The sequence below is a fragment of the Mytilus trossulus genome, chromosome 14 (genome assembly GCF_036588685.1).
Source record: "Mytilus trossulus isolate FHL-02 chromosome 14, PNRI_Mtr1.1.1.hap1, whole genome shotgun sequence".
Taxonomy (NCBI): Eukaryota; Metazoa; Mollusca; class Bivalvia; order Mytilida; family Mytilidae; genus Mytilus; species Mytilus trossulus.
Genome location: NC_086386.1, coordinates 39,775,718 through 39,788,547, shown reverse-complemented (window position 1 = coordinate 39,788,547; position 12,830 = coordinate 39,775,718). Strand labels below are relative to the sequence as shown.

The following is a 12,830-nucleotide window of genomic DNA, read 5'->3' as shown; positions in this document are numbered from 1 at the left end:
TCTACATACACAGTTAGATTCGGCATATTAAAGAACCCCAATTATTCAATTTTGATGAAATCAAACAAAGTTTAATTTTGGACCCTTTGGGCCCCTTTTTCCTTAACTGTTGGGACCAAAACTCCCAAAATCAATACCAACCTTCCTTTTATAGTCATAAACCTTATGTTTAAATTTCATAGATTTCTATTTACTTATACTAACGCTATGGTTCGAAAACCAACAAAAATGCTTATTTGGGTCCCTTTTTGGCCCCTAATTCCTAAACTGTTGGGACCGAAACTCCCAAAATCAATACCAACCTTCCTTTTGTGGTCATAAACATTGTGTTTAAATTTCATTGATTTCTATTCACTTTAACTAAAGTTATTGTGCGAAAACCAAGAATAATGCTTATTTGGGCCCTTTTTTGGCCCCTAATTCCTAAACTGTTGAAACCAAAACTCCCAAAATCAATCCCAACCTTTCTTTTGTGGTCATAAACCTTGTGTCAAAATTTCATAGATTTCTATTAACTTAAACTAAAGTTATAGTGCGAAACCCAAGAAAATGCTTATTTGGGCCCTTTTTGGCCCCTTATTCCTAAAATGTTGGGACCAAAACTCCCAAAATCAATACCAGCCTTCCTTTTATGGTCATAAACCTTGTGTTAAAATTTCATAGATTTCTATTCACTTTTACTAAAGTTAGAGTGCGAAAACTAAAAGTATTCGGACGACGACGACGACGACGACGACGTGATAGCAATATACGACGAAAATTTTTTCAAAATTTGCGGTCGTATAAAAACTAAGTTCAAAGAACATTAAGGAGTAATATTTTTCATATGTCTGTTGATGGTTAAACTAATTCGTCTAGTTTATATTCTCAAAGTTGAAATTTTCAGACTGTCTTGCAGTATTTCCATAATCATCTTTATGCCCTTAAAATAAAATGTGTTAATAAAATAATTGCATATGTAGGTTTAAACTAACATCAATACGAAAAATTGTTAAAACATTATTGAAACTTTCATAATAACTTTTGTAAAATTTTAAAACATTTAAAATAGTAAGTTTGATCTCCAGCCACTTCCGGTTCTTCTGTCTCTACGACAATCTGTTGTACTTCCCCACCATTTGTTTACAGTTTGGACAAGTATGGACGACATCCTTGCAGGCGTCAATACAGAATGGAATCAGACAACATCCGAGCCATCCTCTGTAAAGATCAATAACAAATTTAAAAGTTGCCAACTTACCACACACATATAAAGAGACTTGTATATACTAAAAAAAAATATACTGCTGGAATTTATATTTCAGGTGCAGATACAAGAACTGTTATGTTACATATTTCGTTAATAACATGCATGAAATATTTTCCACTGGACGTTAAACAATCAACAATCAATATATGTTACATAATATTTATGTATAAATGTCAAAATTACAAATAAACTTCGATCAGATGGTGACACAGTTTTAAGTGGTGCTCAGTTTGTACAGAGATCTACTGTTGATTGTCGGAAAGAAAATTATTCTAAAATCCAACAATTTTAGCAAGTATCCTGTTTACGCAATCTATTACTTTAATTTGCTACTGGACCTAATCACTTTTTGCTCACAATTGCTCGCCCCTTTCACTAACACTAGATACAGTATGTCATACTCTCGCCGCTTCCTCCACTTTCGGAGCAGGTGCAAAAATAAAACCACTCTTGCTGGTATTGCGCATAAGACTGCATTACAGATCGAATGCAGTTGATTTATGACACTTACCTAAAGAAAAGACAATAACTTACCCAAACAGGCAGATAATGCCGACCGCCATCCACGTTAACATTCCAGTTTCATAATTGGTTGCTGTCATGATGTCCGCTTGACATGACTGACAATTCAGTCGTACTGGAACTTCCCGGAATGTCTGGCGAAGCAATACATGTGGTTGTTGTATTACAACGGTGGCTGCGGTCTGTTGACCGGGAGGTGCATAGGCTAAAACAATAAGAGATAGACTTGATTAATTACACAGGGCTTCCATCAAAATCTGCAAGATCAATGATCGACATGATCGAGGGTTTGGATGGGGTTAAATGATTAAAGAATAATGCCCTTAAAATGAAGATTAGAGAATAACGGTAAAAAAAATGAAGATTATAGAAATGCGTGGTCTTATTTTTTTAAGATTAGCGTACAAAGGGTTTAATTTTTTGAAGATTAGAGAAAAAAGGGGTGAAAATTAAATGTTTAAAGAATAACACCGAATAACACCCTCCCTTCCATCCAGACCCTCATCAATGGGATGTAATAAAGCTATACATAGAGCCTATATAGCTAGAGGACTCAAGTGCAGAATTCTTACAGTTTATATTTCGGTAATGATTTGAAGTGTATTTAAGGAATCCGATAAATCAGTGATTATTGAAACAGTATGATAGTCATTGCTTCTTTCAAGTGCTTAAAACTATACTTAAAAGAATGCATTGAAGTATGCCCTACTTCCACTAAAGGCATGGTCAATTTCTAGTCCGGTGACCCATTTTGACGGTCACTTCTAGCTATTGGGGACCTGAGCAAGCTCGTGGCATTTTGTTTTATTTGAAGAATCCGTGCAGTGTCAACCAAACTTCACTTTCCCATCTTTATTAATATCTTGTTGAAGCAAATAAATGACAGCAAAATAAAGGAACATAATTCCCATGAAACCATGGAGCATAGACGGCGGACAAACAGAGGCAATATCAAAGCCATTCAAATATATTCCCATAGGCCTGTGTGCAAACTACTTTTCAATCACATTTTGCATGTATTGGTCCAGGTTAACATTACATATATATGCAATTCGTAGTTCCAATTGTCACTCACATGGAAAACGTCAAATAAAAAGTCCAACCATCATTCTATAATGTAAATTCATTCCGATGATAAAACTGAACTTCGACAAATTAAATTTAATATCTCTCCTATACTCTTCATTGAGCTGTGACATTTCAGTCTCTCGAATAAACATGGGGTAGAAGATCCTTAAATGTAATCACCGGAGTCAAAATTTGGCCTTCATCAACGATCTGTACTAGTCACCGTGCCGTCTGTGCAAGACAAAAATCAGTAAGGCCAGTAAGCACGCAAAAAAATAGCATAAAGACATGAAAACACAAAAAAAGACCAAATTTCAACTAATAAATGAATCATGATTTTTCCAGACTATTACATTTTTCTATACACATCAAACCGATTTTACGTAAAGACGTCATAAACAGTATACCCGAAAATAAAATTTGGAATGTAAATGGGGAATGTGACAAAGAGACAACAACCTGACCATGCAAAAAAACAGAAAACAGTCAAAGCCCCCCACCCCACCCTCCCGCAAATAGGTTTTCAACTCAGCGAGAAAATTCCGCACCGAAAAGCATGACCTCCGGCTGTTGATTTCCTTCATTTTGGTGTTTTATGCCTATATCAACATGATCAAAATGTCAGCTACACCACTCCAGGGTTTTCATTGGTAGTATTTTAAATTTTCGGGGGCACTTTTCTCTAGCCTTATTATTGTTGCACTATATATATAGTTATCAAAGGTACCAGGATTATAATTTAGTACGCCAGACGCGCGTTTCGTCTTCATAAGACTCATCAGTGACGCTCATATCAAAATATTTATAAAGCCAAACTAGTACAAAGTTAAAGAGCATTGAGGATCCGAAATTCCAAAAAGTTGTGCACAATACTTTTTATAGTATTCTTTATATATCTCAGCACCCAATTTATATCTCTTATTAATATATTTGGCTCATTTATTCATTTCTCCAATCTTGGTAACTGTATCTCTCAAGTTTCTATAAACCCCATGACGTTTAAAAATCCTCATCAATTAACCCCTCAAATTATTGCGAGTCGAAGGTTATTAAACGAGCTTTAGTTTGCTTACTATAATAATGATGAAACTACGTGTAAAACTGTGTGACTTCATTATTTTGCGTGTTTCTTACTTCCTGACTTAGGTTTATATGACGCAGATAGACACGGTCTAATGATTTTTTATTTATTTTTTTCATTTTTAAAATTATCATGTTTATGTTTACGGGTGTGCCAAATTGGACATTTATAGGCGATTTAATTTCCCATTTTACCAAAATAGTTGACATTTAGGCCTATATATACACTTATATTTGTATTTATTAAAAAAGAAATTCCTTAATTTGGGACAATTCCACATAACAGTATAATAAAATCTGATTTTATAAAGGGTCCATAAAGGTACTACATGTACCGAGACCTCGACCGAGACGTAGGCCGTGTTCACATTGACCTAAATTCCGTGTTGTGTTAGTGTAACTCACACGTAAACTAAACACAATTGCGTTCCCATTGATAAAACTCAATGTTTACATGTAGTTTAAATCATGTTTTATCTACACACAGTCGATAGTCAATGTAGGCCTTGTGTAGGTTAAGTGTACACAAAACTAGACATTTAGGACATAATTTAAGTTTTACCGTGTATATATTTAAGGAGGAAACTATTTTGGAGTAAAATTGATATTTTTGATAATTATTAGTATTATAGTTCTTTACAGAAATTGTTGTCTAAATTTTACAGATTTTTTTTTGAAAAAAAAAATTAACGTACTTTATTAACCCCTGATCAAGACTCAAAGCAGCTTCATTGCAGAACCCATAAGGCAGCAACCAATTGATTTTCAAAATCAAGGGGGGGGGGGGGGGGGGGCTATTATAGTTGAGTATAAAACATAAAGGCAAAGGGGTTGGGGTAGTGAGCTATGGATTTTGTTTTTGAAACAAAAAATGTTTCCAGTGTATGGCCCTGAAAAAAAACATTTGTTTGTTTCACCCTCAGCTGCCACTATATATAATGCTTAAATTGATTTCGACTTGTCACCAAAATGTGTCCTGATAAAAATCAAAAGCCCACGCCAGCTACCCCCCCCCCCCCCCCCCCCCCCCCCCGCTCCGTCCCCAAAAAATGAAGTAAATAGTTGCTGCCTAATTTATTTGAAAAGGTCCTCCCGAATCGACTTGGCGAACACAGAAACATTCGCCACTGTTCTTTACTCAACCAACGATTCACGCATAAATGCATGACTAAAAAAGTGTGCGGTAAATGATATGTTTTTCTAGTATCTCAGATCCGTTAAATAACACTTAAAATAAATAAAAAAAAAACGTTGCCGTATTCCTTTACAAAATACTCCTTGGAGGAGAAGAAATACCATTTGCAACAATATTCAACACTATAATGTATGGGGAAACTCTTGATTCAGAATATTTTATTTTATCATCTGTATGACCATTTTTTTTTTTTATATAAAATTTGGGATCGGAATATTTCCATCCCCCCCTTTTGAAGTCAAATGGTTGTTTCCTTACCGCTAGAAAAATTGTCCAAAAATTTTGAATTCAGTTTTACGTAATGAACTTTTAAACGACATATAGTTTACAAGTGGGAACAAATCTTATGTACAGGTAGCTAAACAAGGTGTATAGATTTGAACAAATGTAATGTGAAACCAGTGTACACTTCACTAAACTAATTGTAAACATGTTTACTCTACACGGCGTTTGGTGTGAACACGGCCGTACACACAAATTGACAAAATGTCTACATTTAGTAGGTTTGTGTGGTTCTTTACATAATAAAGTTTCATACAGGTTTATATATAAATTTAAATGTTCCAAACAAACACACTTCGAATTCCTTTATCAGTGTGTTTACACAAAGAACCAAGGGCAGTAATCGATCCATATATCTTTAAATGTAAACAAATAACAAAAACTATTCAGTTAGACTTACCTGGTGGAGGTTGATTGTACTGAGGGGGTGGGGGTTGTTGTGCAGGGTATGGTGATCCTTTCTCCATGTCTTCTTCTAATCCGCTCTTTAAATATTTCAAAATGTAAATAAACGGGTGTTTCGCAACACTGTGACTGTAACGTAAAAGCAATATGTCGATTACCTGGAGTCAAGAACTAGGTCGCTACAGTTGAGACCTGTTGTCACTGCATCCTTGGCGCGTGTTAACATTTACGTTTTGTGTCTTGAATTTTGTGTGGCGAGCTTATGAATAGTACATTGAGGCTTCATACATGTGGGTTTATTCATGGATATTTACTCTGTGAAGTATTTGATGTTGAATTTTCCTTCCTTTGTATTTTACAATCAGTATGGCAATGCGGGATGTATAAATTAAGCGGTACGTAGCCACGTCTAATTAGACTGCACCTGTGCACACATCCCGAGGCACACATTTAAAGGAATGCCAAACATGAAAGAAACCTTGCAAAGACTCTTCAAAGGTTCGTGGTCCGATGGTCTATTGCAAGGCCAAATGATCATATCAAGTTATCAACCCTATTCGATCATGCACCAATAGTTAATTCACAATGCGGAGTCATGCTCTGAGAAGCCAGGATTTTGAAACGGAGAGGGTCAACACACAAGACATTTTAGCACTAGTAGGGAGTAGAACAAGTAAAAACCTGGATTAGCCATAAATGTTGCTGACACCTCAGTCCCCTATATATTTTGGATCAACAGACCTGGAATATCTGTCACTGAACATTGAACAGACAACAATTTGCCGATCTGTACTTTTATCTATGCGATTCTGTTGAGTATCATCAGACCATTGAACTGAACAAAGGCCGGAGTGGAATTCGACAAAACTTACATGCAATAAAATTGAGAATGGAAATTAAGAATGTGTCAAAAATGACCATAGAATAAAAAGCAGTTCAAGGTCACCATGAGTCTTCAACACAATGAGAAACACGTGCATGGGGCTTCAGTCAGACTCTATTACTAAAATGTGTACTAGCACAGTCAATGAATATGGACGTCGATCAGTGCTTTATTGCACATAATCGTTCCTGAGATGTGCAAGACCGGACCGATTTTCAATTTAATCGTTTTAACTAATTTGTTGAGAGAAGTCATTGCATTTAATGGACGTCAAGTTGATTACTTATTCCCTATTCGTTACCTATTCCCTATTCCCTATTCCCTATTCGTTACCTATTCCCTATTCCCTATTCGTTACCTATTCGTTACCTATTCCCTATTCGTAACCAATTCGTTACTTATTCCCTATTCCCTATCGTTACCCATTCGTTACTTATTCCCTATTCCTTATTCGTAACTTATTCGATTTTTAATATCCTTCCCCCTTTTTAATTGTTTATACTCTTATATCTGGTAATAATTCTAAATTTGTTGAGGTAAAATGATCTTTTTATGACCTATTTATATGTGTTTGTGCTCAACCGATCCTTTTACTTTATGTTCGATACTCATTTGTTCCTTATTTGATTTTTATACGTTCTACCTTTTAACTGCTTTATGTCCGTATGTTTGAAGATGGATCTTGGTTCGAAGGGATGAACTCACCGTGTTAGCGCTTGTATAAAAAAAGAAGATGTGGTATGATTGCCAATGAGACAACACCCCACAATAAACCAAAATGACACAGAAATTACCAACTATAGGTCACTGTACGGCCTTCAACAATGAGATGACATCCCTTCGAACCAACATCCATCTTCAAACATACGAACATAAAGCAGTTAAAAGGTGGAACGTATAAAAATCAAATAAGGAACAAATGAGTATCGAACATAAAGTAGAAGGATCGGTTGAGTACAAACACATATAAATAGGTCATAAAAAGATCATTTTACCTCAACAAATTTGGAACTATTACCAGATATAAAAGTATAAACAATTAAAAAGGGGGAAGGATATTAAAAATCGAATAAGTAACGAATAAGTTATAGGGAATAAGTAACGAATAGGTAACGATAGGGAATAATTAATGAATAGGTAACGAAAAGGGAATAGGGAATAAGTAACGAATAGGTAATAGCGAATAGGGAATAGGTAACGAATAGGGAATAGGGAATAAGTAACCAACTTGACGTCCATTTGCATTTATACATTCACTTTGTTCGTTAAAAAAATGGTATTATGTTAATTCTGTTTGTATTTGTGTATGTTTCCAGTGGCGGATCCAGGGGAGGGTTCCAGGGGTTGGAACCCCTTTTTTGGAGACGATCAATGCATTTGAATGGGGACATATAGTTGGACAGGGTCGGATCTAGTCATTTTAAAAAGGGGGTTCCTAACCCAGGACAAAAAGGGGGGGGGTCCAATTACATGTTCCCATCCAAATGCATTGATCGTCCAAACAAAAGGGGAGTTCAAACACCCCCCCTCTGGATCCGCGCCTGTTGGAATCCCCCTTTTGTCTTGGGTTGGGACACCCCCCCCCTTTTCAAATGGTTGGATCCGCCACTGTATTCACTTGACGAAACATTTTTGGTGTTGAAAAAATCCAATTCTGTCAATGATTTTTTATTTCCATTTATAATGCCTCTAGAACAAATAATACAAGCATAAGCCTGATAATATATATATAAAAAAACATCCATTGTTATTTAACACTTGAATTTTTAAATACAAATCTGAACATACAATTTTGTAAAAATAAATCATGTTTAATTGGGTAAGGCACATACAGGACTTTCGTTTGATTTTTCAGGAGGGTGAAAATGAATGCTCTGGCCTGGTTAGAGCTGAAATGAAATATGTTTTCCCACTCAAGATAAAAAAAAGAAATACTTGCAACACATAATATAGGATACAGTTGTATACAAAAATGTAAATAAGTTTTAAAAAAGGGCAGCAAAGTTCTTACATTTCACATGCACATTATCATATTACGAGTTTGTATCGAAATCATTTAAGAAATGAGAATGAAAATATATTTCATGATTTGAACACGTCGATTTGAAAGAACAAATAGAGAAATTTTCATAAAAACATTTACGAGAAAATAAAAATATTAATTGTAGAAGTTCTCGGAATGTTTGAAAATTAACCACAAAAGGGTCTGTTCGGCAAATACCTACCAATCAAATATTCTTAACTGATGTGATATGTTTTATTCAACATTCCGGCTTAATTCTCTCTCTATATACCACCCTCTCATATAAAAGAGAACTGAGAATAACATTAAGCAACTTATATAAACGTTACATTCCATGTTATATATAGTATATACACAATATAAAAAAATCCATGGAAGACCATGGGTTAAAAGCCTTTCTAACACTTTCTTAAAGTGTTAATGGTCATGGTCAATACACACTTGAGGAGGGCTACAAAATAAATATTTACATAAAGTTATATATATGTGATATGTAATGACAAGGTATTGAACCTCCAACACCGTTATTTGAACTTTGTATGTCTCATGACAATTTGCTATACTTTCCAACCACGTGGTTACAATTTGGACATGTGTGGACGACATCTTTACAGGCGTCTAAACAAAATGGAATCAGACAACATCCAAGCCATAACCTGAAAGAAAAAAAGAGAAATTTGACGTCATCATTTGTTCATACATTTAAGGTAGATTGATGGTATACCGCCATCTTGGATTGTACAATCACAGTACAAAATCGGTCTAGTTATTTGCCTAAATCTGCAAATTTGGAGACAGATTTGCAATTTAATTGTTAGAAGTTTTTTCTATTTAAAGAAAACTTGTTAATTAATTGTATTATACAAAATATTTTAACAAAATATCATTTTCTTTGGGTTTAAAATCATTTTTTTCAAATGAGCCATTAAAGGGGAGAAAACTCTTTTAGTACAAAACTTATACTGGGCTAATAGGGAAATTTTTTATATTTATTTGTATCAAGAAAACAAGTTCGGTGACACCATTTTTTCTTTTTATTTTCATGAACAAACTAACCAAATTTTGGCAATTTTCAACGACTCATAGCTTGAAAAATAGCACGGTGACCCATACTTTTTATTAAATTTTTGAAAAGAGCATAGTAAAATCTTCATTTTGGCAAATTATAAAAAAATTCGGTCTCAAAAAATATATACTGGTGATCTACCTTAAATCATTTGACACATAATTAACAGATTTTTTTCATTGTCTGCTATAAATAAGTCAACAGAAAACTGGTCTAAATGTTCCTGCAGGAACATTATTGCGTTTGGCTGGTCAATATACATGTATGTACGATTCTATTGCATTGGATATACCGTAGTCTCTGAACATGTATGAGTCATTTACTATAGTTTGATATAAAAAAAAAAAAAAAAGTTAATATCAAAAACACGCATGAAAAGTTGACTAATGGTACTGAGATTTCTTTGGAAGATAAACGATTCATACAAATTTACTTCAATCAACGCTTTTTACACCCAAATAAAGTTACAAAAAGAAGCATTCAAATCATAATTGAATTACGGTAAATAGAGCCCAAAATAAGAGAAAATATAACACCCAAACAAAAATAAAAATAATTAAAAATCAATAGACATATTAACAAGAAAACTTCAACCCAAATCGACCCCTAATTTATATGAATAATTGACTGTAAAATACAGTGTTCTTACCCGAACAGGCATATCATACCAGCCGCTAACCAGGTCAGCATTCCGATTTCAAATTGCGTTGCGGTCATGATATCAGCGCTACATGATGGACAAGTCACACGCACTGGTACCTCACGAAAGTTCTGCCGGAGCAAAACATTTGGCTGCTGTGTAACCACGACTGTGGCTTGAGACTGCTGACCAGGCGGTGCATAGGCTGAAAGCAAAATTATTCAATCTAATTAAAATATTGATCTCTGATTACGCTCTACTACAAAAAAAATTATACATGTAAAGTTATTTATAAAGATTAACACATAAGACTCCAAGGGTTGATTGGGGTATATAGAAATTTAATCATCACTTCCAACCGGAAAACAAACCTTCGCCCAAGTTATTCATCCGTCTGACTGCAAAATCTTGCAGTCATGTTCGGTTAGAATGGGAAAGTTACATCAGAGGACCCTTGCAAACACTGTTTGGGGTCAATGATGGCCCGTTGTAAGGTTATTTTTTTGGTCCCTCGCCAATTTACCCTAATTTTACAGTGACATACTAACTTTCGCACCAATGATCCACCTCGAAACTCTATTGTGACTTTTGTAACCAAGAAACCTTATTTCAAACAGTAAACAGCATTCCTATATATAGTATTTATTTTTTGCTTCTTTTAAGTTAACAGTTCCTTGTATTTGGCTTCACATTTAGACCATGTTTTATATTTAGCAAGGAATGACGTTTCTGTTTAAACAAATTCCAATTAATTTTTCATTTTGTATATGAACTCAATTTCAAAGGATTTATTTCCCTGAGACAGACTTGTTCCACAGGAGATTGTTTGTGATTGTTCTAGTACATTTATGAGTATATGGACTTGCTTACTATACCTAGAAACACATTTTACTTCTGGACTACTATTGTAATTTTGTTTATAGAAAATATTAAGGATCTCGTTAAAGCCTTATTATGCTTATTAACATACGAGTTAAAGTATTATGATTTTGAAGCAAAATCAGTCAACAGAACTATTTCGAACAGTAGCTTTTTTTTCAATTTCGGTTTTCAGGCTTTATAGAAGAATTTACTTTAAAAACAAACAAAAAAATATCAATAAAGAATAAGTACAAGGATTCACTCTTTTTGTGTTTTTTTTTTAATCTGTTTTGAGTGTGAGAACAGAATATTAAAGATAAACCATCTTATTAATAAATTCTTTTACACTGTATTAAAGTGTACAGTTACTTATAATATGTGTTACTCAATATTTCTTGATTCTACTTTTTAACTCTGTATATTATAGCTACTGACACACATAACATAACAGGTAACATGAGGTCGTACGCAAACAACCATTACAAAATACCTACATTCCAAGTAATAGTACATTTGCTACTTTCAGTTTTTCCTAATTGTTTATGATCAATATCCTACCATTTATAATTTATTCACTTTTGCTTAAAAGTTTAATAGATACAAAGTTTCAAGGACCAAAAAACACAGAATCAATAAACGGCTTTAATAAAGTTACAGAAAAAAAGTCACACCTTGTAAAATTAAAATAGATTTGCAATACATCCAGAAATAACCATGAAATTGATACTTGTTTTTGAAATACGATTTTTTTACAGAAAACACAAATATCATTCAATTTCGTCTTATTCAGACAAAGGCATGTACAAATGTATTAAGTGACATGCATAGCCCCGGACCATTTTTAAATTAACCATTGTACGGGTGTTAACGATATCGCCTCCAAATATGACAGTTTGATCAATATATATTTATACTTTTCTATGAGCTACGTAATACTATAATTAATTGTTAAAAAACACATGTCACTCAACTTTGAAGTTAAAATTCTTTTAAGACGGGTACGAATGCCTAGCCACGGACCCTTTAAAAACATTACATTATACGGGTGTTAAAGACATCACTTCAAAATATGACAGTTTGATCTATATATATTTATACTTTTCTATGTATTATTAACACCTTACCTGGTGGAGGTTGATTGTACTGTTGGGGTGGTGGCTGCTGTTGCGGGTACGGTGATCCTTTCTCCATATTTGAAGCTTTAATCCTAACTGTGATTCCCTTTTTTCCCGTCCTTTCAGTTTAAACAATAAAGCTTATCTTATCTCGACCGAGTTAGATGGTTACGTAGGTGCTACAGTAAAGGTCTGTTTAAAGTTCACGTATTAAATGTTTTGAAATGTTTGAGTGATTCACTTGATATGATTTTCACATGATTCCCCTTGAAAATACCCTCCTTTGTAGACATTTAAATTTAATATGTTTGTTGTTGATGATAAACTCCATTCTTAGAGTTGACTATTCATTTGTTGTGGGGGCATATAGGTTTTGTCTCGGAACAAACATTTCTGTATTATTTATTTCCAGATACTTTTTTTTAATCAAATGTAGGAACA

At 34.1% G+C, this 12,830-nt stretch overlaps 2 protein-coding genes across 2 annotated transcripts; both read right to left on the bottom strand.

Annotated features, from left to right (window-relative positions):
* Positions 1–818: 818 nt before the first annotated feature.
* On the bottom strand, positions 819–6,033 carry LOC134695597 (lipopolysaccharide-induced tumor necrosis factor-alpha factor homolog). Its single transcript, XM_063556875.1, has 3 exons — positions 5,797–6,033; positions 1,784–1,976; positions 819–1,200 (listed from the first exon to the last, which is right to left on the bottom strand). The coding sequence occupies exons 1-3, from the start codon at positions 5,861–5,863 to the stop codon at positions 1,089–1,091; spliced, it is 372 nt and encodes a 123-aa protein (XP_063412945.1). The 5' UTR covers positions 5,864–6,033; the 3' UTR covers positions 819–1,088.
* Positions 6,034–8,336: 2,303 nt separating this feature from the next.
* LOC134695596 (LITAF domain-containing protein-like) lies at positions 8,337–12,616 on the bottom strand. Its single transcript, XM_063556874.1, has 3 exons — positions 12,399–12,616; positions 10,423–10,618; positions 8,337–9,363 (listed from the first exon to the last, which is right to left on the bottom strand). Exons 1-3 carry the CDS (start codon positions 12,463–12,465, stop codon positions 9,252–9,254), a joined length of 375 nt encoding a protein of 124 aa, XP_063412944.1. The 5' UTR covers positions 12,466–12,616; the 3' UTR covers positions 8,337–9,251.
* Between the last annotated feature and the right edge of the window lie 214 nt (positions 12,617–12,830).